The sequence below is a fragment of the Mustela nigripes genome, chromosome 3 (assembly GCF_022355385.1).
Source record: "Mustela nigripes isolate SB6536 chromosome 3, MUSNIG.SB6536, whole genome shotgun sequence".
Lineage (NCBI taxonomy): Eukaryota > Metazoa > Chordata > Mammalia > Carnivora > Mustelidae > Mustela > Mustela nigripes.
In genome coordinates this window covers 8,605,072-8,623,412 of record NC_081559.1, presented here as the reverse complement: position 1 = coordinate 8,623,412, position 18,341 = coordinate 8,605,072, and the positions used below count along the sequence as shown (strand labels likewise).

Genomic DNA, 18,341 nt, shown 5'->3' with positions numbered 1-18,341 from the left:
TGGAGGTATGTTACGTGCATATGCTAAAGAAGCCAGTCCAAAACAACCACACACTGAACCGTTCCAACCATAACAGAACTACAGAGGGTGAAAAGATCAGTGGTTTCCAGGGGCTCAGGAAGAGAGGGGGCAAGGGATGGGTATACGGAGCAGAGAGCATTTTTAGGGGAGTGATACTATGCTGTAAGATAATGTAATGAAGAAAGGGTGAATCTTAATATCTTAACTACGGGCTTCAGCTAATAATGACTTATCAATTTATGAATACTAGCTCATCAAATTTAACAAATGCACCACGCTAATATAATAGGGGAAATTGGAGGGATGGGGAGAGCAGGTTTATGAGAACTATTTTCTGTGCAATTTTTCTATAAATGTGAAGTTTCTGTAAAAAAAAAAAAAGTCTACTAAAATATCTGAAAACTAAAATAAAATTACATGAAATGTAATACATGCTATGAAAATTCATGATTTTATCAGCAGTTACTGGCAAAGTACATAAGAGAATTTTTCAGATAGCTATACTTAACACCTTAAGCACCAAAAACCATACCTTAAGAAGTAATTTCACGTGAGAATTTTCTTTAAAAGGCATATCTACTTCTTAGTATTTTAAATATAATTGGATCCTTTTGATTTGGATGGACATCAATGATTATTCTGTCAGGAAATATTGAGGTTTTTAGGCCAGGAAGTGTTGGATTACTAATTCTCCTGACGCTTCCACTGTTTTCAGCTGCCATTTTTCAGCCCAGCAACATTTAGCAGCCACCTACTTCACAACTCCCAATCTGTTATCTACTAAAACTTGGGCTGAAAGGGAGGTTTTCAAGGTAAAATTAGACGAGCGGTCTTATTAAAAGCTTTTTGTTTTAAACACAACTTTAGTTTAAAAGGTCTTTGTATGAAGATGTTCACTTAGCTCTAGCACATGAATTTTGTGGTAACTAATTTCCTTCCTGGCTCACAAAGCACTGACTTTATTTCTGGTTGTAGGGCCATTCTGAGGCAAAAGGAACTCAATGTCAAATAAGTGTAGCCACTTTCACTTGAATTACATGTGGCATATTTTTAAAATCTCCCTACTCCACAGTAACATATTTTCTTCTTCAAAGTTTTTCATGCTTTCCACTTTCCTGACTTCTCCTCAGCAATTCCAACGCCCCCTCCACCCTCCAGAACCTTTCTGTATCTTACCTCCTGAGTTTTCAGGTTCATTTTACGTTTTGTGGTCTTCAATTCTTCTTCAATAATGGCTGCATTCTTCTAAAAGTACAAGGGGAAAAGGTTCTAAATAATCTGAAATGAAGAAAGAAACTGTCTATAGGCACATCAGTTCAAATCTAGACTTTTTTTCTAGCGACCTATAAATGCTATTCTGAATATGGTTATAAATACTTCTTTTATGAGTCTAAAATAATTATTATAATGAGATCTTTAAAAAGAAAGTTATTACCTTGATTCATTACTTCTATTATTTTCCCTTTAATTTTTTAAAAAAGATTTATTTATTTTAATGAACTACTGGGATTTTATCAAGATAAAAAGCTTTTGCACAGCAAAGAGAACAGTCAACAAACCTAAAAGACAACCGATAGAATGGGAGAAGATATTTGCAAATGTCTTATCAAATAAAGGGCTAGTATCCATAATCTATAAAGATCTTATCAAACTCAACACACAAAAATAAAATAATCCAGTCAAGAAATGGGTAGAAGACACGAACGGACATTTCTCCAAAGATAAACAAATGGCCAACAGACACCCAAAAAGATGCTCCACGTCACTCGGCATCAGGGAAATACAAATCAGAACCTCAATGAGATACCACCTCACACCTGTCAGAATGGCTAAAATTAACGACTCAGGAAAGGACAGATGTTGGCGAGAATACAGAGAAAGGGGAACCCTGTTACACTGTTGGTGGGAATGCAAGCTGGCGCAGACACTGAGGAAAACAGTATGGATGTTCCTCAAAAAAGTTAAAAATGGAGCTACCTAGGGCTCCTGGGTGGCTCAGTGGGTTAAAGCCTCTGCCTTCGGCCCAGGTCATGATCTCAGGGTCCTGGGATAGAGCCACACATTGAGCTCTCTGCTCAGCGGGGAGCCTACTTTCCCCTGTCTCTCTCTCTCTCTGCCTACTTGTGATCTCTGCCTGTCAAATAAATAAATAAAATCTTAAAAAAAAAAAAATGGAGCTACCCTATGGTCCATCAACTGAACTACTAGGTATTTACCCAAAGTATACAAACATAGGGATGGAAGGGGCACCTGCACCCCAGTGTGTATAGCAGCAATGGCCACAACAGCCAAACTACGGAAACAGCCCAGATGTCCATTGACAGATGAATGATAAAGACAATAAAGGTATATATACACCATGGAATATTACTCAGCCATCAGAAAAATGAAATCTTGATATTTGAAACAAAGTAGATGGAATCAGAGGGTATTATGCTAAGTGAAATAAGTCAATCAGAAAAAGACAATTATCATATAATCTCACTCATATGGAATTTAAGAAACAAACAGATGAACATAGGGGAAGGGAGGGTAAAATAAGGTAAGATGAAATCAGAGAGGGAGACAAACCATAAGAGACTGTTCGCTATAAGAAACAAACTAAGGGCTGCTAAAGGGGAGGTTGTGGGGGGATAAGGTAACTGGTGCTGGGCATTAAGGAGGCACATGATGTGAGCACCAGGCGTTATACACAACTGATCAATGACTGAACTCTACCTCTGAAATTAATAATACACCAAGTTAATTAATTGAATTTATATTTTCTTTTTAATTTTTTTAGATTTTATTTATTTTCTTGAGAGAGAGAGAGAGAGAGAGAGAGAAGCAGGCTTCCCCCTGAGCAGAGAGCCCAATGCGGGGCTTGATCCCAGGACCCTGAGATCATAACCTGAGCTGAACGCAGAGGCTTAACACACTGAATCACCCAGGTGCCCCTGAATTTATAAAAAAAAAAAAAAAAAAAAAAAGATTAGAGGTCATGAGATCATGACCTGAACTGAAACCAAGAGTCGGATGCTTAACTGACTGAGCCACCCTGGCACCCCAAACACATTCACTTTATATGTAAAATTCAATAATGAAAGAATCCGGTAATTGATAGAACTTTTTCTTATAGTGTATATTCCTTTTTTTTTTTTTTAAAGTATTCAATCTCTTCTTGCCTCAAATGTTATCCGTGCTTAGGAGCAAATGATCAAAAATACATCTTTCACTATTTATTCTCTTTTATGTCACTATTAATGGCACCACAATCCAAGATGTAAAACCTCAGTTATCTTTGCCTTCTGTCCTATACTCAGCTCCTGTCCAGTACCATATTCTAGCGTATCTTTCTTCATAAAACATCCCTTTCTTTTCAAAACGCCCCCCTAAGTCATATCCAATAAGGCTTGTGCCTCAAATCATGCAGTGGACTCCTAACTGGTTTCCCGAAACTCTAGCCTTCTGCCAGATTAGTTTTCCTGTTTTTGTTACGCACTTCATTATCAAAAATGATAATCACCCCCTTGATACCAAGCCCTAATTAGTCTTGATTTTGAAATCCTTATGACGTGATCCCTAGCCACCTTCCAATTTATTTGCCACCCCAAATCCTCACTCCTCTCAGGCTAGTTTATGCATTTCCTCTAACTGTACCAGTGCAGAGGTCTAAGTTCAAACCTGGGTAACAGGAAAAAGACAGGGAATTGGGATCTGAGAGACATGAGTTCTCTCGGGGCTCACTGCTCTTTTTACTAAAATGGGGACAATATCATCCTGTCATAAGGTTTTTCAAAAATTAAACAAATAGCATACTGACCATCTAGTATGCTGTGTGCCCCTGAAGGGAGAACAGAATTGTCAGCTTATCATCCTACTCTGTATCCTTCCCTGCCTCTGTGCCTACTCCTTCACATGTCCTCACCTCTCTACATGGCCTTCTTAAAGTTCAGCTCATATCGCTTTCTTTTTTTTTTTCTCATATCTCTTTCTTGAAGCCTACCCTAATCTACTCTAGATAGGGCGTACCCACCCTCTCAAACCCTCCTGAACACAAAACACTTGTCAATAGTCACTTACTGTTCTCCGCTGTCTTTTAACAATTCCTATGCCCTTATTTTTTCTCTATTTAGTTTTTCATGATATTCCTTGTTCTCCAACAAGCATATGGCCTTGGGTGAGCAGAAACTCTACCTCATAACTTTTGGACTCCCGCTCTCATGCGTACAGGGTAAGGGCTCTAGGAATACCACATTACCGAGAGGGCATAATAGTTTATCAATGTAGGTAACTTTGAAATGTCAAGAATCCTCACATCTTATCACCTATTTTTAAAAGTCAATTATGCGTCTGTTGCCTCCTCCAGCTAACAGAGAACAGTGAATCTGTATTTCAGAAATCTGGGTTCAAACCTTTGTCTCTGAGGCAATCTCCAAGGTGGCCGTCAACCTTTGCACTTCTTCCTGTGCCTTGTCTTCTTCCTCTTTGACATCTCTCAGCTGCTGGCGCAAATTCATCACTTCGAGATGCAACAGCTTTAGGTCCTTGGAATGCTCCTCCTGTATCGCATTCAGTCGGTCCTTCAGGAAAGCTACCCGACAGCACAGGAGGGTCATGGAGCAGTTGAAAGGTCAGGAAAGGAAAAAGAATCATAAGCCCCTTAAGCACCCATACAGGACCAAATTTCTGATGATTCCCTTCTCTCTGTACCTGTTTTCTGTGGATTCAAATCCTTTTCAGTTTGCAGACGAAAGATGTTCATCTTTAAGGATTGGATGAGGCTTTCCAGACGGCACATTCGATTTACCAAAAACTCACAGTTCTTCCATAGGATATCTGGTTTTCCTGAACAAATCACTTCATTCTGGATGGGACTAATGATATTCTGGCTCGCAGGCTCTTCTAAACATTTTGGACTCTCCAGTTGGCCTCTGGATAAAGATCCCAATTTAATAATATTATGCAATGCAATGTGTACTTGGTAATCCCCACCATCAGGTCAATGTAACATTTCTACCAAGAATAAAAATTAGATTCCTTAGTTAAGCACCTGTTACCTTCTCCAGATTTATATATAGAAAACACCATTAGGTAAAGAGGATGAGACTAATGTCAGATGGATAGAGACCACTGACTTTATAACGATTGTTTCTTTTAATGTGAATTTTTTGTAAACTTTTACGTGGTACATAAAACATGTTAAATGCGAAATCTATAATTATAAACTAAGAATTAAAGTTAGCATGGAGTCGATATATTCACATATTTTTAGAAAATTTTAAAATAAGATCATAATAAACATTCCTACTTCTAACATACTCAGCATCTATGCAAATTTAATCTTTAACTACTGAAGAATTATTCTTTCTATGGGTGCTATAATACCAACTATAATAATCTTGGGTTTTCATAAGAGACACTAAGGAAATATATTATAATCTTAAAGAAAATCACACCAGCAAATTTGAGATTGGTTGCTTAAGCACCCAGATTCCTCAGGCCATTAATACTCCAGCTTTTAATGGCAATACATTCTTTAGCCAAGGGGAAAAAAAGGTGGTTGTTTTTTGTTGTTGTTGTTTTGTTTTTTGTTTTTTTGAGTACCTCATTCTAAATTCTGATTTTTTTTTTTTAAGAACTTAAAAGCTTTCTTTTAATTTACAGTAAGTCTGGGGAAAGAAAATGAAGACTGTATCAATGGCATGAATCAAGTTCAGATGTTCACCTTAACTAATACCAAAATCTATTTTTGATTTAAAAAGATAAGAACTAAATTTTTTCTAATTATACAAAAATTCCATATTGGTTTTCAACCAAGTTTTGAAGGTCAGCAGGTTATCAAAGTTTGTGTACCTAATTAGCACACTTTAAAAATTTTATTTGAATTCGATTAATTAACATACAGTATATTATTAGTTTCAGAGGTAGAGGTCAGGAATTCATCAGTTGCCTGTAATACTCAGTGCTCATTATATCACGTGCCCTCTTTAATGGCCCTCACCTAGTTACCGGATTCCCCCACCCACCTCTTCACATAAATAAATATCTGTTCAGGGGAGAAGTGGTAGTAGCTCTATTACAAGTTGGCAACTCTGTCTTGCAAATTAATGTTCAAATGGAACCTGTTCATTAATGTTCTAATTAATGTTCAAATGGAAACTGTTTTTTCTCAATTCTTTTATAAATACCTAATTTCATCTGCCAAACCATTTGCACTAAGACTCCTAAGAATCCTTCAGCCTACAAAGATCTAGTTCATTTTCCATTTGTTACCTTTTTTCACCAAAGTCCAACATTATTAGGTCATCCCTCAGAGAACTGGTCTGTTCCTCAACTATTCTCATCCTTTCCTGAAGTACCGTGAAAGTTTCAGAAGCTGTAGCATTGATGTGGGTTGGAGAGAGGACTGGTCTGGACACTGTAGTTTCCATATGCACCTGAGATTAAAGTCACAATATTAGTACAGTAGGTTTTATTATGGTTCAAAATAGTCATTGTCCCTTCTTGTGGGGGAATTACACATCCCTGTCCCATTGAAATCAGGAAAGGCCATGTGTCCTGTTTTGGTCAATGTAATGTGGGTGGAAACTTTAAGAGCCAACTTGTCATTCATCATCTCCTTCTTTTCCCCCCTCCACGAGATGAGCAACAACCCAGATAGGGCCAGCTTCGTGTGCCAAGATCCTACAGTGAAGACACGAAGAAGCGCTATGGCCTGTCCATGACACCCAGTGTGAGAGGGCAATAAGTGTGTGTTGTTATAAGCCACTGAGATTGTTGAGTAGTTCGTTATTGCATCATAATCTATTCTAGCCTGTCTGCTACTATTAGACACATACTAGGACCTATGACTTGGCTAAGGGAATTATCACTTCTTTCATTAGCAGCCATCATCATTTTAACATATTCCAACCAATCTTTCAAAAAAACATCCTATACTTCTTAGACTTCTTAGACTTCTGAGCATTTGCTTCAACTACACTGAAGCAGTGATTTAAAGAAATAATTTGCAAATTTAATCATAGCCTAGCAAAGACTCTTCTATAGCTATTGACATAAAATATCCTGTCTTCTCTCCCAAAACTGTGTAAGAGTACTTTTTGAAATATTAGTGACAGAATTAGGCAGAATTAGCATAGAAGAAGCAGTCCCAACAAATAGATGAATCATGGGCCCAAAGTTCAAAGACAAGGTCACTGGGGAAAGAAATTTAAAGGACATTTTCCTGCAACTCCGACCTGTATAGATGTTTCTATACTAATCCAACTATAAACCTTAACCATTATTAGCAACAGTGCTCCTATGGGTACATGTTCACAAAGATCCCACTTTGGATATTAGGAACACATTTTTTTCTCTCCCATTTGCTGTGTAATCAGATATCTCTCCTTCCCCTCACCTCCCAGGCAGTGGAAGTGGTGACTATCTCAGGACCAAGTAACTGAAAGCAGTCTCCATCACTCAAGGAAAGAATTAAATAAGAGGGAAGACTGGTAGCAGGGTTTAAAAGGGGTGAGAAGCATGATGAGGGGCAGTGAAGAGACTGAGCTTCTTGACAATATCAAGAACATTTCTTTTTTTTTAAATTAATATATAATATATTATTAGCCCCAGGGGTACAGGTTAGTGAATCGCCAGGTTTACATACTTCAAAGCACTCACCATAGCACATACCCTCCCCGATGTCCATAACCCCACCACCTTCTCCCTGCACCCCCTCCCCTCAGCAACCCTCAGTTTGTTTTATGAGATTAAGAGTCTCTTATGGTTTGTCTCCCTCCTGATCCCATCTTGTTTCATTTATTCTTTTCCTACCCTTCAACCCCCACCCCACGTTGAATCTCCACTTCCTCATATCAGGGAGATCACATGACAGTTGTCTTTCTCTGATTGACTTATTTCGCTAAGCATGATACCCTCTACTTCCATCCTCGTCGCAAATGGCAAGATTTCATTTCTTTTGATGGCTGCATAATATTCCATTGTGTATATATATATACCACATCAAGAACATTTCTTGAAATAGCTCTCCAATCACCTTTTATATCCCCACAAAGGTCCCAGAGAATAGCCTAGTTTCTTTTTTTTTTTAAACTTTAGTGAGGAATAATTGAATTGTGTATATTTAAAGTGTACAATGTGATGATCTGATATACATGTACACTGTAAAATGGTTACCAAGATCAAAATAATTAACACATTCATCACCTCCCACAGGTAATAACATAGTTAACTTTGTGTGTGTTGTGCTAAAGATCCACTCTCACAACTTTCAACTATACAACATACTACTATGTTACCATGCTGTACATTAGATCCTCAGAACTTACTTGAAGAGATAACCTACAGAATGGTAGTAAATAATAGCATACCACAGATTTGATAAGCGATTAAGGTCTAAAATACATAAAAACTCATATAACTCAATAGCAAAAAAGCAAAGAAATTTTTAAAAATGGGCAGAGAGTCTGAACAGACATTTTCTCCAAAGACAACATACAGATGGCCAATAGGTCAATTAAAAGGCATTCAACATCACTAATCACTAGGAAAATGCAAATCAAAACCACAATGAGATATCACCTCATACCTGTTATACCTGTTAGGATAGCTATTATCAAAAAGACAAATAGCAAAATGTGGTCCATATACACTATGGAGTATTATGCCTCCAACAGAAAGGATGAATACCCAACTTTTGTATCAACATGGACATGACTGGAGGAGATTATGAAGTCAAGCAGAGAGAGTCAATTATCATATGGTTTCACCTATTTGTGGAGCGTAAGAAATAACATGGAGGGCATGGGGAGATGGAGAGGAGAAGGGAGTTGGAGGAAATTGGAGAGGGAGACAAATCATGAAAGACTATGGACTCTGAAAAACAATCTGAGGGTTTTGAAGGGGTGGGTGTGGGAAGTTGGGTGAGCCTGGTGGTGGGTATTATGGAGGGCACATATTGCATGGAGAAGTGGGTGTGGTACATAAACAATGAATTCTGGAACACTGAAAAGAAATTTTAAAGATTTAAAAAATTTTAAAAAAAGATAGAGTAGTATGAAAAAAATAAAGCTATAGTTTTATGTAAAAAAGAAAAATTTTTCTACCAGACTCCTTGGTAACAGGTAATACATTTTAACATCTACTGCGCACCATATGTCAAATGCTTAAGAAACATTTGCTCTGTGAAGAGATAACTGATTAAATGAATAAATTTAAAAACAAAACAAAAAGACAAATAACAAATGTTGGTAAAGATGTGGAGAAAAGCGAACCCTCATATACTGTTGGTGGGAATATAAAATGGTACAGCCATTATGGAAAACAGTATGGAAGTTCCTCAAAGAATTAAAAATAGAACTATTATATGATCCAGCAATCCCACTCCTTCATATATACCCAAAGGAATCAAAGGCAGGATTTTGAAGAGGTTATGTGCTCACTCATGTTCAGTGCAGCATTATTCATAATGCCCAAGACAGAGAAACCACCCAAATGTCCTTCAACAGATGAATGGACAAAGAAAAAGTGATATAAATTATTATATTTCTTAGCCATAAAAAGAAAACCCTGCCACTGAGAACAATATAGATGAATTGAGAGGGCATTAAGCTATGTGAGATAAACCAGACAGAGCAAGAAAAATATTGTCTGATATCATTTATATGCAGAATAGAAAAAAGTTGATTTCATAGAAACATAGTAGAATGAGCTGGAGGGAGGGGGAAATGGAATGATGTAGGTCAAAGGGTACAAGTTTTCTTTTTACTTTCATTTTAGTGCTTCTGACTAGGATTTCTCTCTTTGGTTCTCTTCTATGAAACAGAAAGCATTTCTGACACATATAATCTGAATTTGTTAAAAGATTTTCTAATGATCAGCTTAAGGACATGGGGGAAAAAAGCTATTATTAATTTCCTATCATGCTTTCAAAATTTCCTGAAGAGAAAGACAAAGGTATATATAGACTGTAACTGTCTTTGGACATACAGAGACTTGAAGTAAGTTTCATCTAGGTTTCTGAAAAAAGGCAGATTTGGAGATTCCTGCTCAGGCTACCACATGTAGCAGGCTAGTGTTCCTCAGGTAATGGAAGAGCCTCCATGACACCAGGGTTATAAATAGAAGGGTAACAGTGGAGAAACACCACATGGGTTTACCTTCCTTCTACTTTCTATCACTTGCTGTCTTGTTACTGCCCACCTAGAAATATACCAGGCTTGAAGTAGGGAGAAAACTTAAAGTGTTTAGTAAGATTTGGGGTAGACAGAACTGGCTCCCTTGTTCTCTCTATAAAAGAAGCTGAAAATTTCATGTCCCAGCATCCCTTGCAGCTGGCACAGCCATGTGACACATTCTGGAATGAGGCTTTAGGCAAAACGTTTGCAAGGAGCTTCTGGGAAGGCTTTTGTTTTCCTGATAGGAAAAAACCCTGAAATGATGGCACCGGTCCTTTACTTCCACATCTGAGGCCCAGAGCTCTCAGAGCTCTTTTTCAGTCAGCCATGCAGTGCCTCACTTCTAGATATAAATAACAGAGCCTCGGATCACCAGAAATACAAGGAAAGGCCAGAGAAGTTCAGATTAACCTGACCTTTTTTCGTTTTTCTTTTCTTTTCTTTTCTTTTTGGAGAACTATTAACAACCAACCTCTGCTTATTTGAGAAAAATAAACTTTTGCCTTTTGTGTTAGTCATGTTTTTCTGTTGCTTGCAACAAAAATGTTTCTGAAACACAGCAGCCCCAGGCAACAGTTGGTGGAAACAAGTAGAAGGAAGTGGTAGAAGAAAGGCCGAACAGTGCGGGCGATGTTAGAGAGGACAATTTCCCTGGCAACTCTGGTAGGCTGAGGCAGCTGGTTAGAATGTTAAGGGTGGCCTCGGTTAATTTACATCAAATGCCAAGCGTAAAATACTAATACAAACATTAGTCCATTTTAGGGGAAAAAATACAAGAAATGGAATACAAGTTTCCCATATCTTTTGAATGGGATACAGATTCCCATCTCTCTGTCCTCCCTCATCTGGCAAGCCCCACACACAGTCCACTGGCCACGTGGCAGATCCTCAAAAGCCATAGCTCAAAAGCTCGTAGTCTAATAAGTACATACAGTCTTACAGGAAAAGAACCTAGCTCTAACTGCTAATTGCCAATTGCTAATTGTGGCAAAGACGCTATAGCTTGACTTCCATGTGCTTTGCTGTCTTTGAAAAGGTGCAAATATCATTGAGTGTAGTCTTGAACCCAAGGCCTGATGCCTGATGGTAGCAATAGTAAAAATACTAAGATATAAACTTTTAGTTTTAAAAAGTGCATTCATAGCTACTTTCATCAATGTATCATTATTTAATACAATTCTGTTTTCGTATTTAGGAGAGTATTTCTATTCAGCTCCTAAGTAGGTTACTTCATTGAAAGGATGGCGTGAACAAGACCAAGGTCTTAGGTAATATACTGGTAAGAGCCAGGTGACTGAAAAGATGATCCCAGAGTCCTGGGATCGAGTCCCGCAACAGGCTCTCTGCTCAGCAGGGAGCCTGCTTCCCCCTCTCTCTCTCTCTGTCTGCCTCTCTGCCTACTTGTGATCTCTGTCAAATAAATAAATAAAATCTTAAAAAGAAAGTCCAGAAAGAGTACACAGTGAGTACAAAGATCCTTACAAACGGTAAGGAGCTCAGTCTGACTGGAGAGGAGTAAGTGAAGGAGAGAACTCTAGAAGGGGAGGTCAGAGGGTAATAAAGGGACCAGATCACATGAGGTCTTAAAGGCTATTGTAAAGTTTTGGCTTTTACCATGAGTGACTCTCCGAGCCATTGGACTGTGCAGAGCAGAGGAGTGCTGGGATGTAATTACCTTTTGACGGGATCACTCTGGGTACCCTCCCACGAGGGCGCGCTGACAACCACAGAGGTAGAAAGCCCCGCTGGGAAGCTGCCACAATAATCCAGGCGGCAAGTGCCACTGGCCAGGACCGGGGTGATAGCCACGGAAGAGTAAGACCTGGCCAGAGCCCAGACATGTTTTAAAGATTGGTTTTGCCAATCGATTTGATAGGAAACTTGAGAGCAAGGCAACAACGGGAAGGGTGGTGTGGCCATTCATGGAGACAACGGAAGCCTGTCAGAAGAGTTAATTTTAATGAAAGACTGAGTTGTTTTGGAATTGTTGAATTGAAAACAGGAAAGATGACCCATACAAGACTGATCGTGTGAATTCGGAGTTCAGAGAGGTGCGCGCTGGGGATAGAAATTTTGCAGTTCTCAGCATACATGCCACTGGTAAAGCCCCAAGACCCGCTCACAGAGAACAGAAAGGACTGGGGGAACGGGGTGTCCCTGGGAGCTCACAATGAACAAGTAGGGGGACTTGTTGCGTCTGTGGGCGTTCAAGCTAATCCGAGTTCTCCGAGGCAGTCCGATGGCTTCCTCCCCATCTTCAGAGCTTCGCACAGCGCACGGGGCACCGCGGCCGGCCAAGAACCGGAAAACTCAGCAAAAATTTAAGGAACATCCATCCCGTGCCAGCACCGGTGCCAGGTACCGGGAAAACGTCAGTGAACGAATGCCGGCTCACCTACATTCTAACCAGCAGATCCGGGGATGTAACTGGTGACAAAAACTAAACAAACAAACAACCCCCCCGCCCCCCCCCCCCAAAAAACCCGTCGAAATGGCTTTCCTAAGAACCCATAATCTCCAACCTAACAAAGAAAGAAAAGTGGTATTCGGGCTGATCGACCCCGGGTGTCGGTCCTCCGTCCCTCAGAGCCAGTCCCATGCAGACTTAGCTCCTAAACGGGTTTCACTGCATCCAGCGCAGAAGCGCCATAAATCCGGGTCCCGAGGTCCGGAGGGCGATACTGAACTCGGACAAGAGGGTGAGAGGGCGGCAGGAGGAGGTGATGGGGGTCTTGGATGAGCCGCCAACTCCCCCAGCAGGGCCGGCACCCCGTCCACGGCCGGGAGCCTTACCTCACACTCCATCCGCCCGCCAGGCGCTCTGTCCCTCCGCCGTCAGGCCGGTTTCCATGGAACTAACACCGCGCTTTAAACCAACCCGCTCCGGCGCGGTCGCTCCTGTACGCAGGCGCCTCCGTGGCAGCGCATGCCGGGAATTGCAGTTTTCCCGGCCCAGGAGGGCCCTCCGCCCGGGGCGGCACCCAGGCCGGAATCCGGCGGCGCGCACGGAACGCGCAGCCCGGTGACCCGGATGACGACAGGGTCCATTGTGCTCCTGAGCGAGGCATGGCGGGATATGTAGTTTCCTCCCACTCACCTCCCAGATCGTCCTGTCGGCTTTGCAGACTTCCTGGTCTCACCTGGGCGAACGTGCGGCGTTTGGGCAATGTGGCAAACAGGCCCGCAACGGGAGAGACTCCCTGACTGGAAGGTGTTTTTAGTTTTAGGAGGACTAACGTATCAGGTAACTTCTAGATGCTAGGAAGTTAACAGATTTCATTAGGGAGCCTAAGAAATGGTAAAAATACAAAGTTCAAACATTCTTTTCTTTGAAGGAAAAGCCAAGAGCCTCCTCATCCTCGTCCATGATGGCCAGAGAGTCAAACACATGTTTTCTGTTCTCCTGTTTTTTGTCTCAGCAGCATAATATATTTCTCGCCTTCTCGACAGGGTAGTGAATGGGTATTTCTAAATATGACTGTAAAGAGCTGAGAAACAAGAAAGCATTGGAAATAATACTGCAGCCGTTTCAGCGTTGTTTTGCTCCGAGAGTGGGAAGTCACACTTAAGGGCGAGAAGCCTTCTACGTGAGAAGACAAAAGGGCTTTGCGTTTAGGGGACTGGAGAGAACACCTGTTACCACCATCAGGGCAATTAACGCATTTCTCTCCTTCCCTTGGGGGCGCTGCTGAGAATAGCTTTAGCCTCAGACGAAGGCAGTCAGACTCCGGATGTGTCGTCATTTGCCAAGCAAGTGAGGACTGAAATGCTCCTGCTGTTCCGGTTCTTCTGATAACCAAACCTCCAGACGAAATAGAGTGACCATCAGGCCACAGCTGTAGGATGTATTCATTAAGCTGTGAATCTATCTGCATACATTATTCAGGTGAAGGTTCCAAATAAAGCTTTTAATAGGAAAAGTGGGAAAGTACTCTAGAGCGTTAACACAAAAAGCTAATTATTCTTTATGTACATTTTCTCTTTCAGTGGTCTCTGATTTCTCTGGGAGGTGAGGGGTATGTGTATGCACTCGACAGATAGCCACACACTTCAATGTAATGAGGCCCTCACTTTCCTGAATCTCCATAGTAAGCAGCAGTCGGGGAGCCAAATTGATTAAATTTACTGTTTTCCATTTCCTTTCCTCTTTCCACCATCTGGCAAAACATATAAGAACTTAAATCAAGCAATTACAAAGTTAGAAAAAAGAATCTGAATTCTTCAATAAACTAATTCATCTGGTAGAGAATCAGTCCTGGATACCTGAGAATTCATTACATAAAAGGTCTGTTTTTATTTAAGTGCCTAAACATACTAATTTTTTTTCTGATTTCACTCTTAATTTTCTATTGATAAAGGCTTTTTATACTTCCTGACCCATTGATAAAACAAGGTCTTTTCAGTCACAGAAATCTTGAGATTTCATGAATACCATCTCCTTTCTCACTACAATACCACGGTAAACTTCTAATTGGTTTTCTGATCACCCTTCCCAATGCAACCTTCGTACAGCTTTGAAAATGATCTTAAAAAGTACAGATGGTCCTTCAACAACACAGTGGCTAAAGGTGTTGACACCCCATGCATTCAAAAATTCATATAACTTTTGACACCCCAGAAACTTTAATAGTCTACTATTGAAGACTTACTGATCATGTAGAGTTACTTAACATATACTTTTTGTTTTTATGATAAAGTATGCTAGAGAAAAAATGTTAAGAAAATCATGAGAAAGAGAAAATACATTTACAGTATTGTATTTTTTAAAAACTCCATGGGGCGCCTGGGTGGCTCAGTGGGTTGAGCCTCTGCCTTCAGCTCATGTCATGATCTCGGGGTCCTGGGATCAAGCCCCACGTCAGGCTCTCTGCTCAGCGGAGAGACTACTTCCCGTCCCCCTTCCCACCTGCTGCTCTGCCTACTTGTGATATCTCTTTCTGTGTGTCAAATAAATAAATAAATAAAAATCTTTTTAAAAAATCCACATATAAGTGGAGCCATGCAGTTCAAACCCATGTTGTTCAAAAGCCAACTGTAAATCTCAATAATTTTAGTCCCTTGCTTAAAAACATTTAATAGTTCTACTTTTGAATTAGTAGTTTTCCAGTGAGCAGGATGAAACCAAACTTCTTATAACTTCAGCTTAATTCACCAGCCACATCTGCAAGTCGTAGCCTGAAGGAAACTTGAATTCAAGGTTAGCAGCATGTCTCTGTGCCTGCAGGCTGTGCGTCCTCTGCCAGCACGCCCTTTTTCTTGTCTGTATGCTGAACCCAACAGAAATTGAACTGCTTTAGTGATGCCATTCTATTCCCTCCAAAAGTACTCAACCGCTTTGCTTTATAATTGTCAGTGTGTCTTATCTCTCCTTAAGTAACTTGAAGCCAAGAGTTTTATTCTTATTTTGATCTTATTATTTTCAACACCAAGCACAGTGCCTGGCATACAATAGAGTCTTGGTAAGTCCTCCTTGTTGAGTGAGTGAATTAAGGAATCAAGTTTGAATGGTTCTCCTGACAGAGGCTATTTCTCACTCTCTTGACTATTTATATACATATTCTGTTTGTAGGCAAAAAAGAAAGAAAGAAAGAAAGAAAGAAAGAAAGAAAGAAAGACATCTGCTTTCTTCCAGAGCTGGCAATGATTTGCCATTGCAATTACAAAAGTGCTACCAAAGTTACCTGCAACCACTTCCCCTTGGGACTGGAAATGTGTTCTGTGGATAGAGAAATGCTAACAAAAAAGCTCAAGGGTTTCTTATCTTGTTGGTACAATGGAGAAATAATGGCATGTTCACTAACTGGTCCAACACATTTTGTGGGCAGTCCAGACCTTTTGGTAAAGTATTGGTTCTCAGTATAGAGATCAAAATTTGGAGGAGTCTCAGACTTTTTAATGAATTGGTGCTTTGGCCCAGGGCTGGGAAGATGAATCTGTCATTTGAATCAGCCAAGAGTAACAACACTTCTTATAAGGGCTCTTGTCGCTTATTTTTACCAACTAAATTTGTGGCCAAGTAGAGTTTCACATTGTTCTATCTACTGAATTTCAGAACAATCAAGGTTATGGTGATACTGCTGCAGCACTATTTTATGTTTCCTAAGATTACTCTTTTTGTCTTGGTAGGTTGATACATAATCAGCAAGAGGAAGAAACATGAGTGTTTTTGAAATTGGCTTACACAGATCAACTGCCTGATATTTCTGAACTTTTCTGATTAAATAATAGCAGTAACAATGTGCATCACCTGTTGAATTGGTGCATTATATATATCATCTCACATGATCATGGCTGTCACCTTAAGATGTCATTGTATTTTCCTATGAGGCAGCCAAGATTTGGGAAGTTAAGTAACTTGCCTAGGGCCATGCAGCCAGTAAGTCACAGAATGGTTATTTAGATTAGGGTCTATATGGTTCCAAAGTTCTGCTCTTCAATTTGATTCTATCTCCTACCATTTCTCTACTCCATTTTGACAAGTGTGGGTCAAGACAGAAATTTCAGCATCTATGAGATGAGAAATACATGTGAGCTGGTGTGCCTGGGGGCTCACTTGGTTAAATGGTCTGATGGTCTTGATCTCAGGGACTTGATCTCAAGGTTGTGATTTTGGCCCCCCATTGGGCTCCCTGCGGGGCATGGAACCCACTTAAAAAAATACATGTACATTAAAAAAAAATACATGTACATTAACTCCACACAAGGGAATACCATACATTTATAAAAGAAAATGAGGAAATATAGGTGGTAGCATGTGAGTGTTTATGCCAAGCCATCCCAATTTTCTGTATGTCTCAAAATTTTTTCATAATAAAAAATATGAAAAGAAAATGAAGCAAGTCTGTGTATTTATATGGGGACTTTCTAGAATATATTTTAAATGAAAAAAGCACGGTGTGTGGAAATAGTAGAGATAAGTATTTTGTATTTGTATAAATAATCACTGAGAGGATGCCCAAGAAATCAATAAAATAATATCTTTTATTATTTCTGCAGGTAGGGTAACCATATAATTTTCCATCTTATATATAACTTTTTTAAACTTTGTATTATGAAATAATTTTAATTTCCAGAGGAGCTGCAAAAACAGCACAGAGAATGCCTGTATACCCTTTATTCAGCTTCCTCTAATGTTAACATCTTGCATAATCATGATATAATGATCAAAATGAAGAAATTAATACTGGTATGATACAATTAACTAATGACAAATTTCATTTGGTTTTCATCAGTTTGCCCAGTCACATCATTTTTCTGTTCCAGGATGTAATTCAGGATTTTACCTTGCTTTTACTTGTCCTGACTCCTTCCTCAGTCTTTGTCTTTCATGACCTTGGGATTTTTGAAGACCATGGGGCAGTTATTTTGTAAAATGTCTCTCAGTGTGAGTTTATAATCATTTCTCATGGTTAGACAAGATTATGCATTTTGAGATTAGTACTTCTTTGAGATACTTTGAGATGCACTTCTTGGTGCCTGATGCCTGGGGGTACAAAATGTATGTTTTATTATTGTTGAAATTAAGGTCCATCACTAGCTTAGGGGATATCTACTGGATTTCTCCAGTAGAATCTTACTGTGTTCCTCTTTGTAATATTTGGGAGGGATGCTTTGAGGCTATGCAAATATCTTGTTTCTCCTTAAACTTTTGCTCACTAATTTTAGCCAGTTTGTCTTGCCAAGAGCAGTCATTACTATGGTGTGCTAACAGTGACTTTCCATGTTTCTTATTTATTAATTGGAATTGCTTTGTAGAGAGGATTCGTATGTTTTCTCCCATTGATTTGTTCAGATTTATTCAGTCATTTCTTTATATCAGTGTGGGTTTATGGATATTTGCTTTATTCTTTGGTTTAAAATTCAATACTACCATTATTTATTGCTCCAGCAATAAAATTGTTCTAGCTTTGGCCATTCAGAGATCATGAAGAAACTGCTGTGTCCCTTCTTCCTTTTTGTTAAAAAAATTTTGAGCGCTTCCTTACTTTCTTTCACTGCAAGATTTCCACACTCATCTTATATTTTCCCTGCCCAACCCTAGATTCAACCAATTCTGCAAGGAGCCCTGTTCCTTTTTATGGGAGAATGGTATTTAAAAACACTGCTGAAAAAATAAATAAATAAATAAATAAATAAATAAATAAATAAATAAAATCACTG

General features: G+C 39.5%; 1 protein-coding gene across 7 annotated transcripts in view; it reads right to left on the bottom strand.

Moving 5' to 3' along the window:
- CCDC150 (coiled-coil domain containing 150) overlaps nt 1–13,177 on the bottom strand; it is a 78,975-nt gene extending 65,798 nt beyond the window's left edge. For all 7 annotated transcript variants that reach the window (XM_059393102.1, XM_059393103.1, XM_059393106.1 and 4 more), the window contains exons 1-5: nt 12,975–13,177; nt 6,277–6,440; nt 4,714–4,934; nt 4,416–4,594; nt 1,198–1,266 (exon numbers count right to left, since the gene is read on the bottom strand). In XM_059393102.1, coding sequence (XP_059249085.1) covers nt 1,198–1,266; nt 4,416–4,594; nt 4,714–4,934; nt 6,277–6,440; nt 12,975–12,986 — 645 coding nt within the window. In that variant the 5' untranslated portion in view covers nt 12,987–13,177. The remainder of the gene's footprint in view (nt 1–1,197; nt 1,267–4,415; nt 4,595–4,713; nt 4,935–6,276; nt 6,441–12,974) is intronic.
- Nucleotides 13,178–18,341: the final 5,164 nt, after the last annotated feature.